This window comes from Mauremys reevesii, linkage group 13 (genome assembly GCF_016161935.1).
Source record: "Mauremys reevesii isolate NIE-2019 linkage group 13, ASM1616193v1, whole genome shotgun sequence".
Lineage (NCBI taxonomy): Eukaryota > Metazoa > Chordata > Testudines > Geoemydidae > Mauremys > Mauremys reevesii.
In genome coordinates, this window is record NC_052635.1 from 41,922,415 (window position 1) to 41,943,047 (window position 20,633).

General features: G+C 43.5%; 1 protein-coding gene across 2 annotated transcripts in view; it reads right to left on the reverse strand.

Annotated features, from left to right (window-relative positions):
- The window catches only part of CABLES2 (Cdk5 and Abl enzyme substrate 2), a 36,625-nt gene extending 21,991 nt beyond the window's left edge, over positions 1–14,634 (reverse strand). Inside the window, exon 1 of one of the 2 annotated variants that reach the window (XM_039499261.1) lies at positions 14,123–14,634. In XM_039499261.1, coding sequence (XP_039355195.1) covers positions 14,123–14,595 — 473 coding nt within the window. In that variant the 5' untranslated portion in view covers positions 14,596–14,634. The remainder of the gene's footprint in view (positions 1–14,122) is intronic. The other variant, XM_039499262.1, reaches the window with a different exon arrangement.
- Between the last annotated feature and the right edge of the window lie 5,999 nt (positions 14,635–20,633).

Here is a 20,633-nt window from a genome sequence, read left to right on the forward strand (position 1 = left end):
TCATCCAAGATAGACAGATGTCCACATAAATCAAACAATTCCTGGTGTGCTGAGAAGGCCATTAGTCATGATGCAACATTCTCAGATCTGGAATTCAGCCCCTGACCTAAGTTTAGGAAACATCACAGGACTCACGTATTGGGGTCTACAGCAGCAGTTCTCAAACTGTGGGTCAAGACCCCAAAGTGAGTGTCGACCCCATTTTAATGGGGTTGCCAGCACTGGTGTTAGACTTGCTGGGGCCGAAACTGAACCCGAGCCCCACTGCCCAGGCCGCAAAGCACGAAGGCTTCAGCCTTCGGTGGCAGGGCTCAGGTTACAGGCCCCCCACCTGGGGTTGAAGACCTTGGGCTTTGGCTTTATTCCCCCCCCCCCATCCCAATCACCCCCACGGGGCAGGCTCAGGTTCAGTCCCTCCTTGAGGGGTTGTGTAGTAATTTTTATTGTTAGAAGGGGGTCGCAGTGCAATGAAGTTTGAGAACTCTTAGGTCTACAGCATCAAGCCCATCAGGATGTGATGAAACACTATTAGCTCCTTCCTCCATTACTTTGGTTTTCTCCATGTCTAACAAAACTCACACAGACGTGGATTGCTGATTCTATCTGTGCGTGTGTGTGCACGCGCGTGCACATGCATGTATGGTGGTGGGGGGAATAGTTGCATAAAAGGGTGTTGGCTTAGCCAAATAATAGAGGTAGACAGAATCCCTACTTGTAGGAATCCATGGGCAAAGCCACCTTGGTGAAAGTGTAGAGTACCACAGGGATATGCAAATACAAGTTCTCCTTGCTTGGCTGCATGAATCTCACTTAGAAGGCGGGCACCAGGAAGGAAAGAGTTTGTTCTTTATTCCAGGAAGGTCTGTAAAATTAACTCTCTAGGACAGGGGTCAGCAACCTTTCAGAAGTGGTGTGCCGAGTCTTCATTTATTCACTCTAATTAAAGTGTGAATTAAATTTCGCGTGCCAGTAATACATTTTAACGTTTTTAGAAGGTCTCTTTCTAGAAGTCTATAATATATAACTAAACTATTGTTGTATGTAAAGTAAATAAGGTTTTTTAAATGTTTAAGAAGCTTCATTTAAAATTAAATTAAAATGCAGAGCCCCCTGGACTGGTGGCCAGGACCCGGGCAGTGTGAGTGCCACTGAAAATCAGCTCATGTGCCGCCTTCGGCACGCATGCCATAGGATGCCTACCCCTGCTCTAGGATTATGAAGTACAGCGAGAATATCTGCTTCCTGGAGATAGCACTTGTACTTATTGCTTCGAACTTTATGGGAGGATTCAAGGTTTTGGGGTGTGTGATATATTCAGCATATTTAGGAGGGTAGCACTAAGTCCACTGTATTGTCTTTAAAAACATCAACAGATGTTAGTTAGAATCAAACCAGTCTAAGTGTCTCCATAACATATTTATTTGGATGCTTAGTAAAAGGTATTCTCCATCACTAGTTATGCTAGGGCAGAGCAAAAAGATCTTGGGCTCACTTTGGATTGTCTACTTGCATTCATGTCCAAGTGGTGGCTGGGGAGCAAATGCAAGTCCCACTTGCCATGCTCAACTCCAGCCAGAAGAGGAAAACCACCTGTTAGGAAGCAGCCAGCGCACCTTGGAAGGTGCATTTTCAGAGCCTGTGCAGGATAACAGGAAGCATTATGATGGTGAAGCATACTGCTCTGGGAAAAACTGGCCAAGTCCACTGATGTTTAGATGTATTTGAAAGGAGAAGGGCCTCACACTCATTGTCTGAAATTGGACCATATAATTCACAAGAAATCAGATCTGCTGACAGCCCGCTTCTGCGCTAGGAGCAAAAACCCAGACACTACAATAAGAATTTCTAGTCAGATTTGCTTGGTTCAATCTTCCAAACCTCTGGCTTCTGTCCTTAGCCCATACTTCAGTTTGTTGGGATTGCTCTGAGTTTTTATTTGCTGTTTGACACATTAGACATGAAAATTATCCAAGAGGAACCTCACTCTAGGACCAGGGGAAGCTTACATAACTGAAGTTTATTTTTTCCTAAATAAAATAATCAATCCCAGTCCATTTGACTCAATGTTAGGAATGGAGAGAGCACATGTCTAGGTGATCCACTCTAAAAGATTGCATTTTGACATGAAATGAAAAAGGTGTTTGCATTAATACCTTCCTCTGTCACTCCCAAACTCAGGCACTTGATGATGTGCTTTGCCTGCACACTGAAGAGGTGTCCGGAATATTATCCATTCTTGAATATCACAAAGCTTTGCTTCCCACAATTGCAGTGTTTTGAAGTTGAGATGGTCAGGAAGAGATATCTGAATCAGTACGTGTACACACACACACACTACAGCATAGGAAGATCCCACCCCACACTCTGAACTACAAACAATACACCCTAGTGTGTAAACAGGAGACTTCACTCCAGTTTAGCTGCATTAACAGAGTTAAGATTTTTCTACCAAAGCAGGATAATTGTTTTCCCTTTGGAAGTCCAAGGCATTAAATAAGATATATTCCTATGGAATAAGGGTGCCACAGAGTTTTACTAATCCATATATGCCATAATTTGTGCACACAAAAGTTGTGCAGAAATTTAATAGTAAAATACCACTTCACTACAGTCTATGCTAAGACTGATTCTATATTAGATATTCATGAACCTATCAGCAGAGTTTTAAAGAATAACAGTTTTACTATTGTTATGGTTTATTTTTAACAATGTATTTTTACAGAGTATACTATAGTACCATAACATTTTACACCATTGTCAAAATAAGTGTAAGAACATTTTGCAATTTGTTAGCTTGTTTTTTATTTTTCCTCCCATACCCATTATCATAGTGTGAATTAGTGAGGCTCTGTTATAACAAGAAACCTTGGATTACATGGATGAGCTGACCACTTGTCAGGTTCTGCCTGATGAAACCATATTTAAAATGGATTTATTCTGTTCTAAGCAGATTTATCTAGGATGAAGTTCCTGGCCTGTAACTTTATGAACTGGAATATAAAGGATTATAATTAGAGGGGTTTCCAGAGCTCTCAGTGCTGTGAGTAATTTAAAGACAAAGAAAATTCACCTGTAAGATGTCTTAAAGACAACTACCTACTGTAGCACATTTACAGATATGTTTAAACTGCCTTAAAGACAAATACCACACAGATTTGACATTTAGGAGCTCAAGCAGTGCATGTTACTTCATCCAAAATCCTACCTGAGCTAACATTTTATGCACCAAGTACAGCATTCTTAAGAAAAGTAATTCAGTTCAAGCAAATAAAATCTGTGAGCTATATACCAGGGGAAACTGGCTGGTAGAAACCAACAGCAGGTAGGAGCAAAGGAGTAAATTCCCTATTACAATAAAATAAAGTATCCTTGCCAAGAAAGCAGCTAAGGATAGAAAAACCCTTTAAGAAGACTTTATGTAAAACAAATACTACCCTTAATTTGACATTGACATTGAGTTTCAATTAGTGAGCATCCCCTCCTTTTCTGAATGAGTATAGGACCTGAGACGGCCTTTACCTTATGTTGTTAGGAGAACACCAGCTGCAGTCAGCCTCTAAGTTGGGTCCTTTGCTGCTGGGACCTTCGCTTGGAGTAAGGGCTCCCCAGTTGTGTCTCTGATCAAAGGAAAGCTCCAGCAAAGGGTTGCGGGAAAACAGAAAGTGAAGATGCTTCCACCAAATCCCAGTGTGGAAGGGAAGATGGGGGTCTAGCGGACCAGTACTCTGTTCATGAAAGAGTAAGAGATGGAATGGCTACTACTGTTCTAAGTGCAAGAGCAAGGATTGGGTTAGTCACTGCAGACCATTAACTCACCTGAGCAAGGAGGGAAGGGGTCACTGGGGGCGTGAAAAGAAGCTAGTTAAGAACAGATCAAAAAGTGGAAACTCGACTCGTGTTCCTACTACTTTAAGAACGAATCTCTGCCCATTCCCTCTCATTTTAAGAATGGGTGTATTTACGTTGAAGATTCATAGTTTGTTCTTTAAGCTGTAGATGTTTGATGACCAAATCATGTTTAAGCTGGTGAATGCAGCTGTCATCTTGACAATTCATGACATTATTTCCTTCCAGATATCTCCATTGGCTTGCATATTACCGTCAAGGTATGTGAATTGATTCACCTCCTGTATTCCTTTGCCTTCCAAGGTAATGTCTCAAATGAGTTGGGAGTTGCTGGGATCTCACTGGATTTGTTTTTTTGTAACTGATTAATAATCTCATCTTTCTTGCAATGCTGTTCAGTCTTTATTTGCATATTGGTTGAACAGTCACTCAGAAGAGAGTTATATCAGCAGAAGTATACTAAAAATTTTTTTTGATTCTGTTGGATGGCCATGTTGGATCTATCTACACTTGTTCTCATAATGAAGTCAATGGCAAAGCCAAACAGGAGAGGTAAGAATGCATCCTTGTTTGACATGTGTCCATGTTAAACCATTCCCTCAAGTCTGTGTTCACTTTAACTGTGCATGCTGCATCTTGATATGAAGACTTGATGATGATAATTATTTCTACTGGCATACCATAATACAGATGTGCCAGAGTGAACAGCAATGGAGGCTGTCAAATGCTTTCTTAAAAAAAAAAACTATGAAGTTTATGAGTGGGTTTTACCACTTGATGCTCTCCTATTCTTAGGGTGAAAATGTGGTTGAGACATGATCTTCCGGGTGCAAATCCAGCCAGCTCTTCCCTTAGCTTTGCCTCAACTGCTTCCTGATTCTGCAGAAGCCTTTGCCTATCATTGAAAGTGAGTACAATATCTGGCAAGATACTGAAGTCACTTAGGTCACCTTGCTTTAGTATTTTGAATATACAGCCATTTTCCGATTGTTCTTGAGGCTCTCCTTGGTTCCACACCTGCTTGGAAAATGCAGTGATTTTATCAATGGTTGTATTACATTGTCATTTCCCCAGTGACTTGGTCCTCACCTTCAGCTTTAAAAACTTTTTATTGCATCTTCCATTTCTTTGTTTGTGATGCAAGATGTTAAGAGGTCTAGTTCTGGGTGTTTGATTTCTTTGTCAAAAATCAGTAATAGCATTCTGTAGTGCTGGTTAGCACTTCTTAAAAGTGCTCTGTCCATCACACACAGTTCTTGTTTTCTGTTAGGGTCTTTCCTTAACAGGCCCTCCGGCTGGTGTGAACTTGCCAGTTAGAACCCTGCTGAGTTGATTTACTACCACCCTTTTTAGCAGCTGCTTCAGCATCCTTGGTGATGTTATCTAAATATTTCTTCGACTCTTCTCATGCTGCTTTTTACTGCTGTATCTTTTGTTTTATACAAATGTTGTGTTTATTCTTTTTCTGAAAGCTGTGAGGAGTTAATGTTTGCTTTATGTTGTTAAACAAGGTTATATCTTTACAAAATATTTACCGGGGAAAAGGTTATACAATCTTTAGTTCAGCATGGGCTCATCGGAATGTCAGGGAGAGGTTCATGCTTGCACCTCTCCTGATATACAGAGTTTCCCACAGCAGTAGCAGAGCGAAACAGATTGTACAGCAGCTAGTACAATAAGTCCCCAAGCGCTACTAGAATTTAGGCATGAAACAGGATCCTTGCCAGTTTCATGGAGCTTCTCCTGTGGGGAGGGGAAGAGAGCAAGAAAGAAAAGGGGGAAACACAAGTTTGATACTATAGTGGGGGGGAAATAAAGGAAAGAAGGGAAGAATAGTTTCCCCTACCTACAGTCTCCCTCCTGAGCCAAGCAGTAAGAGAATTATGTTTATCTGTGTGTATGGGCTCGCACACATACTGTAGCACTTCAAAAGCAGGAGCAGTGGAGTCAAGCTCACTAGGACCAACATTAGTTTCTGTTGGAGAAGAGCTCCTCTGTATTCAGCATTGGCACAGAATAATGCCTTGTCTACACTACAGAGTTTTGTTGACAAAACAGTGGAGGTGTACACCCTACAATGCTCCTTCCGCCAAGAAAACTCCCCTACTTGGCCGACAAAATAAAACCACCTTGAAGAGAGGCATAGAGCTTTTTGCGGAAAAGTTATATCAATAAAGTGTTAGCATAAACATTGCGCTTGGTTACATCGCTGTAAATGGCCTCCAAGAGGTGTCCCACAATGTCCATCCTGACCAGAGGCTCTGGTCAGCGGTTTGAACTCCATTGCCCTGCACCCAAGTACACAGGCATCTGCCCCTCCCACTTTAAAGACCTGGGAAGTTTTGAAATTCCACTTCCCGTTTCCTCGGCACATCGCATCTTCCCAGCTGGCCACGGCGGCTCCACCTAGCAAATGCTCTCCCACTTGGAGCACACCTGAGTTGTTGGATCTGCTGGTCTTGTGGGGAGAGGAGGCTGTGCAGACCCAGCTCCGCTCCAGCCACAGGAACTTTGATACCTACAGTCAGATTTCTTGTGGCATGTTGGATAAGGGCTAGGAATGGGACACACATCAGTGCGGTGCGAAGATAAAGGAGCTGAGGCAGGCGTACCAGAAGGCAAGGGAGTCAAACTGTCACTCTGGTGCTGTGCCAAAGACCTGCTGCTTCTCTACGGAGCTGGATTCCATTCTCAGTGGCAACCCCACCTCCAAGAGCCCCCTGGATACTTCCAGTTGTTGCTCGGTTATATGAGGTAGAGCTGTCCTTTGCTCTGTGTATTCTAGAGGTGGGTGAAGGGGATAGAAATGTACAAGACTAGCAGGAGAACAAAAAAACCCAAACATTTATAGTGATAATCAGGATGGCCCATTTCCAACAGTTGACAAGAAGGTGAGAGTAACAGTAGGGGAAAAATTAGCATGGGGAAATAGATTTTACTTTGTATAATGACCCATCCACTCCCAGTCTTTATTCAAGCCTAATTTAATTTGCAAATTAATCATTACACAAAGTAAAACCTATTTCCCCCATGCTAATTCCCCCCTCCAAATATCACTACAAAAGTTTTTTTCCCCCCCTCCTGCTGACTATAGCCCACCTTACCTGATTACTCTCCTTATAGTTAGAGGACAAAAGATATGGGTGTTGCCAAACCCTCTGTGTGTGTGTGTACACACACACACACACACCTCTTCCTACTGTATTTTCCACTGCATGCATCTTTTGAAGTGGGTTTTAGCCCACGAAAGCTTATGCTCAAATAAATTTGTTAGTCTTCAAGGTGCCACAAGTACTCCTGTTCAGAGCGTGGGGGGCCCAAATTTTTTTTGTGCCCAGGGCCATAATAAATCTTAATCCACTTCTGAGTGCACCCTATAATTTTTTAAGGGCACAGATTTGGGGGATGAGTGTCTCTCTAATATAATTACTTTGCTTACACGGTAACAATTAAAGAGTTCAATTTAACATCTGCTTTCTGAAGGTAAAACTGTAATAGTCGTTTACAATAAATCATAAACACAATAGCCAGAAGCCAAAGATTAGCTATGTAGGCGTTTAAGAGCTCTACATTTGAAGAATGCCAGAATGTTTTTAGCTCAGGGCAATCAGTACGTAGTTACCTGCTTTATCAGAAATACTCCATGTTTGTTACACAATCTAAATTTCATTATGTTTGCTTGTGTGACTGAGTACTAAGCATTTTTAAACTCTGAATAAACCACAGAGCCAAAATATTTCTATGAAGGATCACAGGCATCTCCAGGCATGCTTACCTTTACAATTTCACAGCTTTAACTATTTGGGAAAGATATACAGGGTAGATACTGAAGTTTTATTCCAGCTAACCAAACAATAAAATCATTTATTCAGAGGAAATTTATAGAGCTACAAAAAAGTCAGTCACTGGCTAGCTGCTGCTCTTACTGCAAAAAAGGTTAGAAAGCCAATTTCTCTGTAGTTTGAAGGAGCTCTCTGAACTGGTGGTAAATAACCTGCACTACACCTGCCTCATCCCCCTATTAGTGAATAGCTTGCAACAAATGGAAATACACATCCCAGTGCTATTAAACTAACACTTCACATGGACTGGTTCTATGATCGCCCACAATAACTTCCCTAATCCTATGTCAACAGTATACAGCAGCACTGGGGCATGCAATTCAAATACAGACACAGTAGAATGGCCATCAGTTCTATCAGCTAAGCAGCTGTAAGTCTGAACAGTCCACTTATCTGCAGTTATTGAGAAGAGAGACTCCTGCTCTAAGACATGTTATGGTAAAAAGCATCTGACAGTCTAAACACTGACTCGTCACACACACTCAATGCTCTCAGAAATGGTACAGCTGTTGCACACCATGAGCTCTCTGAACTCGAGTGCCAAAACCTGAGGGAAAACACTAGTTCACTACCTCAATTTTGAGGGGAAAAGATATTCTTTTAAAAGGTGAATTGCATAGATTTTGTTTTAAAAAATAAACAGAGATCCCAAATAGATTTCAAAGCTAGAGGATGCATTTTAAAACAAAATGCAGTAAAAATCTCACTAGTTTGCTGGGTGGGGATGAACACTGAAAAAAAATCATCTCAAGTAAGCTATTAACGTCCCCATGAATACTGCATCACTACATATATATTGGACAACTATAATTTATGGTATTTCAGAAAGCATAATTATGGTAGACTACTGTGAAAATAATGAAGTCCTGGTCATATGAGATCTTGCTACAGAATCTGCCGGCATATTTTTGCTAAGAAGTTGGGACGAGAACACCCCCATTTTTTGTTGTAAGTTATAAAGTGTTTAGATTAATATTGCTCATGAGTACATCTCAATTGGCAGCATTCATTTTTTACTGTCTCAGAAAAGGGCAAGGATTTCACTTGTATTGGTTTCGCTTCTAGCAGTGGTTTCTCCAGAACAGGGATGATGCAAGCTGGCATGAGTGAGTTACAGGCAGGGCATGTGGGGTAAAAATGATAGAAAAGGCACTGCTATGTCTTTTCTAGCATATACTTGATTCTAATGCACTTGTCAATGACATTTTCACAAGCAATTAATTGCTTTGAAAAATTACAGCAATTGCATGAATATAAGAACAATTGCAAGTATAATTAAATCTACACATAGATTTCCCTTGATTGGGCTCTTAAAAGATATTTTTAAAAGTTGTTGGTCTCCTTTAGAAGATGATGTCAAATGATCTCATAGGTCAGTCACAATAGAAATTTTGCCTAAGGACTCTTTGGCCAGAGCGCAGAGTACATCAAGGCATATTTTTTCTGCAGACCAGCCCCTCTTTTATGGACATATGTTACAGTGGGTTTGTTGTTGTTTTGTTTGGCAAATTGTGAACCCGCAATTCGTTTGCTGCTGCAAAGAAGGCAAGTACAAGTTATGTGCGTGAAAATGGTACTTGCTAAACAGTGACTGGGCTAATGCCTGGCTAACATTTAGACAAATGAACAAAAAGTGTAAATTGAATGTATTCATTTCAGCTCTACAAAGCACATGCCACTATTGTACTTGCGCCTGCAGACTGCAAGCTCTTCAAAAGCTGGGGACTTCGTTCTTTGTTTAGTATCTTCTGCTTCTTGTAACGTACTGAGTGCTCAGTGCACTATCAAAAGCCATTTGCAGTTTTACAAAATTGAAACTAAATGGCATCGAAGCATCTATATTGTGATTTTAAGATCTGCTTGAGTTTCAGTAATGACCTCATAACATATCTTTTGAAAAATGTTTGATAACAAAATGTTGCCCCAGCCATATGGATCAAACATGTATGTTTGCAGAAATGGCTTAAAGATAAAATGTTTCTTCAAGTACGAATGATGGTGCTGCAAAGCAGGACATCAACAGTCACAGATAGCTGCTTGGTGGGATATTTCTCTCCCTTTACATACTGAATTGATTTGACAGTGACTATATCAACATGACACACAATTAATAACAGCTATTTAAAAAAAGTCAGCATTAACTATAAATCATATTTTAATATCACCCACCTATAAAGACGATCTAAATCAATTTAAAGCCATTTCTGATTTATTAGCAATCACACATTATTATGAACAGTTCCCCCAAATTGCTAAGCCAAAACCAGCTTAATTTGAGAAAGTAAGTGACTGCATGCAGAATGTGAAATGGCATTGTGACTGCTGAGGTTTTGATCCAGCCAGATATTTGTTTGCAGGCTAAACTAAATGCATAGCAGATATATTTCACTGTTTATTTTGCACTTGTGAGGTTTTGGTATGGCACTAATGCAGGGAATAACAATGTCATGTATAGTTGTTGCTCCCATTCTTCACGCTTTCATAACTTGGCTATTTTCAGAGCCCTCAGTTATCTCATTCCATGGCAAACTGTGCCAATTTCAGGCCCAGCTGCAGAAATTCATTAAAATCTGGCAATGCTGCTCTGTTCCCTATTCACCTCCTCCCTCCTTTGTTAACCTTATTCTTTGAAAGAACAAAAGAATGGAGTAAAATGGAGAAGGAGAGAGGGAGGAGGGATGACAGGCAGAAAAAGGAAGATGGTGAAAAAGTATATTTGTTATTTTAGATATTCTACCAGCCCATATGCACAAAAGACAAAGGCTTTCAACCTTCAATCTCTCTTTTAAATGCACAATGTATAGCCAGCAGCATTTTAAAATTGGGTATTGAGATTTATAAAGCAGCTCAAGAAAGAAAGCGCTGTTAGCATATTCTCTCAGGCTAAATATTAATAAGGGGTATGTGTTGGAACTTTCCACCCTACGGGGTTGTTTTTACTAGACAACTGTATAGCAACTGTGAGTAACTGAGCATCACGTCACTGACCAGTCAAGTTGGACCTGAGCAAACTGTGTTCAGCATAATGTTAGTCAAATATTCATGCAATCCTCCACCTAGTGGAGGGCAATCATGATTTGCCCTGGTCTATATTGACCAAACATGTCAGGTACCTTCTGTTTGCCAGAAGCTGGGAATGGGCAACAGGAGATGGATCACTCAAGGATTACCTGTTCTGTTCATTCCCTCTTAAGCACCTGGCATTGGCCACTGTTGGAAGACAGGATACTGGGCTAGATGGACCTTTGGTCTGACCCAGTATGGCCCTTCTTATGTTCTTAACTTGGCTCTTCCCAATAGCATCCAAACATTACAAGTTCTTCAGTGAAGCCACATACTAGTTAGCAACACTGTACAAATACATTTAGAATGTTCCCTGTAATTATATGGGTGTCAGTGCCATTGAATCAACAGCTGTGCCACAGTATTACAGGGGCATTGGATATGTTATGAATACATCGATTTGGAGCTTATTTACATGACACAAATAGTTTAACCCATTTGAGTGAGCACCACCATACAGCAAAAACTGAATATCTACTACTTAAATTCCAGAGTCCCACTAAAATGACAATTATTTTCCCCATTGTTTTGTAGAAGATTTGGGATGATAGAAAAACATGCAGATATTATGAAACATTTTCTGTTCCATATTATACAGAGGATACAGTGGCTGGTGCATATGATGGAATTAAAAAACCAAACAACTCTATATGGATAACAGGAACCTATTCCACTGAAAATACAGAGCAGAAATTTTTACCCTTTGCAAACACACGGACTACTTCCCAAGACTCAAGGCTAAACCTAGTTATTTATTACAGCACCGTAGATGTGCATGGTGCCGTACAGACAAAAAAAAATGTGACCAGTCACTGACCTAAGAAGATTACCATCTAAATTAGATACTGAATAGGGAGAAATGACCTCAAACAAGAGGAGGGAGATGTGATAAGGAAAGGAATGTTTACATACTATAAAGTCACATGGTTGTTTGTGTAATACATATTGTGTTAGTTCCTTATAATTAACTTGGCACATGAAGGGGAAGAGTCACACTGAACAGTTAATTTACATATCCAGTTATATTTCTTCAGCCTCCATTGGTGTACCTATGCGAAACTTCAGGCACACGATTTTGCTCCTGTGTCTGTAGCATGCAAGATACCTACAGGTACATAGGTGTCTATACCTGCAAAGTGTAGGGGCACTTTAGTGCTTATACAAGCAGAGATCCAGATGGAAACTTCCCTCAAGAGATTTAATTATGATTTTAAAAGTCAAAAGGAAGTGCACACAACCACACACAATCTCCTGTTCATTTTTCAAGGAAGATATAAGTAAGAACTGCTTATTATTAATGTGCACCTGCAAGAAAAAAAAATACTGTTGATCAACACTGTTGTTTCCAGATTGCTAACATAGAGAGGGTAGCCTGGGCCTGCATACAAAGACTTTGTGGACCATATATGGTATACCCTTGGTATACAGGTCTGCTGTGCAGGAAGATGATGTGGAGCAACATTGTTTCTTTAGATCTTATGCAATAACAATATTTTTTTACACATTGCAGATTTATTGTACAAAGCTAAACATGACAGTTGGGCCTTCTCTCCCTCTTCTTAAGGGAACTGAGACAGGACCAGTCACTATTTTATCGGCAGGGGGAGCAGATAGGAAAGTGGGAGTGGAGGAGTAAAGAAAGGACAGGACAACTGACATGGGTCACTCATCATAAAAGGACTCTATCTTCACTGATCTGGAGCCTTCATGTGTCCTGGTAACAGTGTCCTATGGATCATAGGACATATCCATTACTTTCAGCTGCACTGAACAAGTACATTGGACAGATGCATCAGAGAAGCTGCCTGGCATTACAACTTGAGTAACAACATTCCTATTTAAGCACTGCAATCAACTTCTGAAGTTAGCAAACCACTGACCATGACTAAGGGGCTCATATCTCTTTGTGCTATTGTTTCCGCCCCTAGACTCAGTGGGGCAGTTAACACTGTATGGCTATTTGTGTGAGCAAGATGAGTAGAATAATCATTAGATAATCCACATTTCAGACCAGTAAGAATTCTCCTAAACACAGTCCAGTCATATTTCTTCACTGAAACACAATGTACCCATCTCTGAAGTTCACCCAAGGACACCTACAGCATACAAGCCATTGATTAATATTGCTCATGAAGCAATAGTGTAAACAAGAAGTAGACAATTAAAAAAAGGTACAGAGAATTGAAATTAAGGGGAGCAAATTATAGCTCTATCTAGGACACATTCACTGGCACAAAGTTGTGTTTAATTAATTGAATCATCATGATCTGAGGGGGGAAGACAACATGCTTCTTAACAGCTGAAAACCTATGATCACTAATACCATACAGTACAGGATTTGTATTACTTCAAACTCTAACAGCTTGTTTTCTGACAGAAATATGTTGCAAAACAGCCCTTTTCCCCACAAAAATGCTTTTTAAGAGTCTGATCACTCATTACATCTTTATCAGTGTGCTACCAAACTACCAAGCATTAGCCACTTACAGACTTTTGTAAGGCTCAAAGGAAGAAAAGTTTTTCTGCAAGGAGCATGCCTGCTAGTATCAACATATCAAGTGAGCTAAGAGGAGAGAAACAGAAACACAGACCAGCTGGTTTGTGCCCAGCCTTAAAGAAGACAGATGTCAAAATGACCTAGATCTCAGGCTGATGAGGAACCCCCTAAAGTTCACTGACTGGCTCTGATGAAGAGAGACAGAAAGGGAAACACGCTCCCAGTCGCATAAAAAATAAACTTGCAGGAGTACAAAGGGATTAGTAGTACTGAACCGAACCAAAACCCCCCAACACACTTCCTCTCGCTTTTATAAAGCCAGGCCACCCAGCGAAGGGCTTTCTCCTAACGAATCTCAACAAAAGACAGGTGGATGCAATCCAGGGGCTAATACCAGCCTAGGAAGTCGCTATAGCCTTGGTAACATCTCTCCCCCCGCACACCCCCGGGAGGTGCTCCCAACTTTCCCAGGCCGGCTCTCAGCCCCCTCACCCCAGGCTGGATCTCAGCCCCCTCACCCCAGGCTTTCCATAGCACTGACACTCCCCCGCTTGCTCTTAGGCTGGAGATTAGTTCACGGGGTGGGGAGGGTCCGGGGAAAAGGGTCGCAGCTAAGCCCCCCTTCGGGGCTGGACTCTCCCAGGCCCATGCCCTGGCCGGGGGGGGAGCGGGGGCTGGGGGCTCACCCCACATTCTCCTTCGGGGGAATGAAGTGTCCCCTGCTCGGTCTCAGCCCAGAGCAGAGACCCGGGGGGGGGCTGCCTGCCTGCTCCGACGCTCTGCCCAGGGCAGGCGAGCGCGGAGGGGACACGGCCACCCCCACCCTGGGAGAGGGGCGGGACCCAGGCGTCCGGGACCCCCCCCGCGCGCTCACCTTTGCCGCTGCACCTCCAGCGTGAATCCGCCGCCGCCGCCGCCTCCTCCTGGGACGAGCTGCGTGGGGCTGAGCAGCCCCGGGGGGCCCGCGCCCGGCTTGGGGGGCCCGGGCAGGGCGGGCGGCGTGGGGGGCGGGGGCCCGAGCTGGGGCAGGAGGGCGGCCAGCCGGGCCGGCTCCGCCTCGCCCTTGGCCCCCGCGGCATGGGCCGGGGGGGCCCCGCTAGGAGGCAGCGGGGCGGGAAGGAGCCGGCTGAGGGCTCCGGCCGGCTCGGCCGCCTCCTCCTCCTCCCCCGGGGCCGAGGGGGGCGGCGGCTTGTGCGGGGCCAGGCCGGGGGGGCGCCCGTCCAGGGAGATGTTGTTGAGGAAGTAGAGGGCGGCCTGCCTGCGCCGGGAGTCGCCCCGCTTCCGCGGCGGGGGCTGCTCGCGGGACGGCCGGTTGGCGGGGGACCCGCACGCCGCGGCCGCCGCCATCCTCTTCCTCCGCCGCGGGCTGCGCGGCCGCCTCAGCCAGCCAGCCGCCGCCCCATTGGCCGCTGCGCGCCGGCATGCAAATGAGGAACGGGCCGATGCGCGCGCTGATTGGCTCGGCCTGCCCCCCGCCGCCCATTGTCGAGCCCGCCCCACCGGGCCTGGGGGCTGTACTGGGTCCTAAAGCCGGCAACACAAAGGCGCACAATGGGGGAGGAACAAGGGACAGCGGCCCTAGGGGCGGGGGCACAAGGAGACACTCCCCAGGTCTGGGGGACAAAGAGACACCCCCCCAGGGCGGGGGTCCAAGGGGTCCCACCCCCTAGGGGTGGAGGTACAAGCGGACACCCCCCTGGGGGGAGCATAGAAGGCTCCTGCCCCCTGGGGCCAGACACACAAGGGGCATCATCTCCATGCGGAGTCAGAGGGATGGGTTGTGCACAGTTTGGCCATAGGACCTGCTGTGCCCAGGACTGGCTGTGGGTCCTTATGCAAGTCACCTACCTTCCCTGTATCTGAGCTTCCCCCACATGGAACAGGAATCCTAATCTGCACCCCCAGCAGGGAGTTGAAGGGCTAATTCATTAACATGCCTGCTGTGCTTTGAAAGCATCAGTATTTTTTGTATGTCATTTATTTATTTATTTATTAGCTAGGTCCCTTGATGTGCTCAGGACTGTACAGGAAGGTCTAGGGAGATTTTAAGGAGTTGGAGACCTGGACAAAAATATATCAATAAATAAATAAAAACAAATAAAAAAAATCAAGCTGGGTTGTTGAGGCGTGAACTTTAAACTCCATGTCACCAAAGCTGCTGCTCCCAGTCTATGATAGCCCGCCTCCCACCACACGATACACACACTTTTGTCAGAACACTTTTAGCACTGAGGGCAGGTGACAGAAACAAATGCAGCCTCTGCTCAAACGGTTTTATAGCCTCCAGCTGGGTACAAGGGGTTTTGATAATTTTGTTTGACATGTTTTCTCCATCACTGGAAATTTTAAAATCAAGGTTGGCTGTTTATTTATTTATTTACAAGATGTCTAGGAATTATTTTTGGGTAGTTCTATTGCAGTGTTTCGCAAACTGGGGTTGTCGCTTGTGTAGGAAAAGCCCCTGGCGGGCCGGGCCGGTTTGTTTACCTGCCCTGTTCAAAGGTCTGGCCGATCTCGGCTCCCACTGGCCGCGGTTCGCTGCTCCAGGCCAATGGGGGCTGTGGGAAGCGAGCCGAGGGACTTCCAGCAGCCCCCATTGTTTCAATTTAACGTATCAGTACAATATTACTTAAGTACAAGATACTGTTATGGCAAAAACAACATAGTCTGTTGTTGAGCAGTATCCTCCAGTTCTGACCTCAGGCGCATTTGACTCTTAAGTGCCGCAGAGTCTCTATGATAAACACTAGGGCTGGCTGGTTTATATGTACAAGAGCACAATAGCATAGATGTAAAGTGCCATTTTTTGAATGCCTCTTTTGCACTCTGCCCACTAATCCATCTCCCTGGCACTTACTCTTATGTCCCAAACCTTTGAGCCAGCCATGACGGATTGGCAGCTTTCAGCTTTCACGGGTGCATTAATCACATGACCTGAAGTGATGTTCCAATGATCTTGTTTGACCACAGTCAGTTTCACTTGGGAGCTGTGTTCCCTCTTGACACCTACTGGAGCAGAATGGACATTTCCCCCAGAACCCTAACTGAGATGCATTCATCAATGCAGGTATTTTTTATGCTCTTCTGTCACTGCTAGTTTCCAGTTAGAAGCATAATGACATGCCAGCCTCAGGGGAAAATGTTACTGAGTGGACCACAGTGCCAACAGCAGTATGCCTTGGAAAATGATTCAAGCTTTCACTGAAACATTAAGTGTTTAAAAAAGGCTGAGCTGATTGATTTAATCATATAACTCTCCACCGGGGAGGGTTGTGTGCTCCCTTCATGAAAAATGTATGTGGCATTTACATGAGGATTTGTGAGTGAATGAATCAAAACCTTTACTTAACCATATGGCACAGGAACTGCAATATGGATTATTAACAACAGACCGGTAACTTTCTTGGTGTGATCTTGTAAAATTTGTCTTCTGAATAAGTAGCAAAAAATCAGCACTCCGCATAGATATTCAGTGTTCAGCATAGGCAGTGGCCCACTTGGTAAAGAGCAGGACACAATCAGGGCAGGGTGGGGAAGTAAGAAAGGCTTTGAGGGAGAGGAGAAAGCAGGGATGCCCAAGGGTGTGTGGGCCAGGCCAGTGTAGGTTGCCTCAAGAAGCCTGATATGATGACCCCCCAGGTCAAGGACCACATCAGAGTAACTCCCTAAATAACCCCCTTCCTAAATCTACCCAAATCCATGCTACCATCAATTACCCCCCCAATCCATCAATAGCATCATAATCTATCTCACTTCCAGCCCTGCTCCATCCTTCCTCCTCTCCAGCAGATCCACCCCCTTTCAGTCCACCAATTCTCTTTGTTCACCTTCAGCATGTCGACAAGCTACCTCTGCTCCCATCCTCACTCAATGCCAGCCTCCTTTTCATAGCAGGGGCTGCCTCATCTTCCCTCCCAGGTGCACCACTGTGTGGGAAAATGGAGCTGCCCTTCTGGCAGCACAGGGATTCTCTGCTTCCAACCCCCGTATCTTCTCACCACAGCTCTGTGGGGTGACATGGACATGGAGCAGGAAATGGCGGGAGACAGAGAACCTCTTGCAGGGCTGGAAGGAGTCTGCCTGACTGATCCGTCTTCTGCCCACCCAGCAGCTGAGACATCCTAATGACAGGTAGGAGCTGAAGACTAAAATGCTAGTTGAGCTGCTAGAAAAGCTGGAGATGCTGGGGATGTGGGCTAAGGAGCAGGGCAAAGGCTTGCATCTCCACTCAAAAGGGCACTGGGAAATCTGGTGAGGGGTGAGTTGTTCTCATTGCTCAGGTAACGTTGCGCATTACAGTTCTTGGTTTGGCTAAAAAGCCTCATAATAAGACCAACATTTTGAATTCATGAACCAAAATTTCAAAACCAGCCTCTACATTTGCACATGTAGATTAGTAAACATAATGCATCTGTGTCTGAAAAATACAGGCCTTGTGCCTGGAAGCAGCCCAGGGAGACAAGAATTGTGTCTTTAGGGAGGTGCACTTGATTTGTGCACACAGAACTGGAGCCACAGATTTAAAGGTTTAAAGGGGAGGAGCCCTTCTGAAAACTTGGACCTGGCTACATTTTTCAAAACTAGACACCAAGATGAGATTGTCAAGGGTGACTAGTGAGGCTGGGTGCCTTGACATCTGGGTACCCAATAGACACCTTCAAGGGGGCTGATTTTCTAAAAGTGCTAAGCACTCGCCCTCTTGACTACGAAGCCCCTTTGAGGTGTCAGAAATTGGGCACCCCAAAAGCAAGGGACTCAAAATCACTAGTCACTGCTGAAAATCTCGCCCCTAAATTTTTGCTAATAATATACTGTATGTGCCCACATATGCAAACCATCCCAGCCAAATGTGCAGCTGCACACGCAGAACCATACAGGGTGAAATTCACCAAAGCAGCGCTCCTGCACAAGGCCTAGGTATCACTCACATCCCGCTGAAATCCTCAACACTTAGGTGGGATTTAGACGTTGCATAGATCGCAAGCCAGCCCTCTGCACAGGATGAACTGCACCTGCAGTGAACCAGTGAATGAGGCTGCATTATTATTATTTGCTGGCATTAGTGACTGAATCAGACCCAATTTAAATGAGAAAGCTCCTCTTTATGGAGGAATTGGTGATCAGCATGATGAAAAAAGGCACGTGTTAAAAGAAAAGGATAAGGGAATGGGTTTTTGTGAAAATCCTGTGTTATTGAAAATTTCCCTATGTGTGGCAGTAATTTCTTCAAGCTTAATGTTTTTAAGGATTTTCTTATTAAAGAGGTTAAATAAAACATCCCCAACATTCTGTAGCCAGGTAACTAATGACATTTTAGAGTATTGAAAAAAAGCTTAAGAATCTAATTTGCCTTTCACTGTTTGCACTTCTTTACTTTCTGCATTTCATTCAGCTCAGACAATAAGGAAAACATTTGAGCTAGCTTCACTCTGCTTCTAGTCAGCTTTATTTCCTGGTTTCCACTCTTGAATATAGCACTGGAATGTTTGAATTACAAATATACTCCAGAGAAACCTTTGTGTAGGGTTTAATTTTTTTTTGTTGTTTTAAGAGAGAAATGTCTATCGATTGTCAGGATTTTTAAAATCTTTGCGTCTTACAACACCTATATTTTGGGTCTAGAGACTATCTGAAAATGTCCCTTTAGTGCCGAATTGGACAAGAGGCTGACGTGCAGTAATAGAATAAGGGTGTTTGATATGCGTTTCCTGGACGTGCAAGCTGACAACAGTGTTGCACACTGTAAGTATGATCCTATATATATGAGTGCTTGAGGATCAGCAAGCAAAAAATTGCAAGTCTGTTATTGGAATCTGGATTTTCACAGCACGAAATAAGGGAGACAGTCCTGGCTATTTGTAATGGAATAAAAGTGAACGAGACCCTAAGCACAGAGCTAAACACTCTTACAGTTTATGGAATTTCAGATCCAGATCCTCCTTATCTAGTAGAAACCAACTGGGTAAGATGTGAACGAGTTCCTTTTGGGAAACCAATTCATGATTCCAACCATTATATTAGAATTTCCTTATTGATGGTGTCAGAGCTGTAATTTAGCCAACCTAAATAAACAAGAGCTGTCAAACCGCTAGAAGTCCTCCTCCTTCAGTGGGACAGCTTCTGTATTATTTTACTGCTCCATTACTGATCCGTCAGTATGAAGGATCATTAGGGGAGAATTTTCAAAGGCCCCTGAACCTGGCCTACAAAACTGTGGAGTCAGATTTTTTTCCTGCCCATTTTGTGCATGCTAAAATTTAGATTTGCACATGCAAAATAGGGCAGGACACATGGATTAGGCAGCCAGCCTATAAGGTGCGATGTTCTTTGATCACTCAGTGCTAAAAGTACTTCCAAGAAAGAGCTCCACTTATTCTGAGTCTGGTTCCAATCAGCTACGCAAAACAAGAGTTTCACAGCGACCGACACAGACTCTGCCACAATGCCTGATATGCATAGGTCAAGCTTACAAACAAAAAACTGCAGGTGCAATTTCAGTGGATTTTTTTTTAAAAGGACCTTCCTGTCTTGAATATAAATTTTAACTGAAAAAATGTTTTTATTTAACTTGCAGACGATTTGGTCTTGTAGATATGTGCACGTCTTAAAACAACTCCCATTCAAGTTAACAAAAGACTGCCATAGACTCCAACAGGAGTTGGATTGGCCCCAAAGGACTAAATCTTCTTCTCTTTACTCATTCAAATAGTCTCATTAACTTCAGTCGAGATGAGCAGGATTGGGTCCCTATGTGGAAAATCTCACAGTAATGAAATTCTGTCATCACCAGTTCCTGGTATAGTCTCTCATGGCCTTCTTATAGGAGAACATTTCCAATATCAGGTCCACAGCATAACTAATGCTGCCAAATCAATATGCATAGTTTGGCTGTCAAGAATTAAGTTAATGAGAGGCTGAGGGGCATAATTACAAAAATTAATGGATTTCAAAAATTATTCATGTTTTCAAAGCTAATGCAGGGCAGGAACATGTATCTCTGAGCATTGTAGTTAGTTTTATGCCGCTAGATGGATTGCAGCATATAAAGATTTATTTTACTTGAGGAATGTGCTCAGAGCAGCACTTTGCTCAGACCTTGCACATGTGTCTTTTGGTTTTATGGTTATGGGTTATTGGGGCTTTCTGAAATACTGTGTCCCTGCCAGGCTTCTCAAAAGGATGGAGGTACGAGGACATTAGCTGAAAAATCCTGTTGAAACAAGTCAGACTCTGGACAAAAAGCCAATAGAAAAGACAGTAAAAGAAGAATGCAGTAAAACAAAGGTTCATTATGTGATGATGTTTTGCTGCCCATGGAAAAGAAATTAGGAGTTTGTTATCATTGGCAGGACTTTTAAATGCTTCCCTTGCCAAGGAAGTGTAGG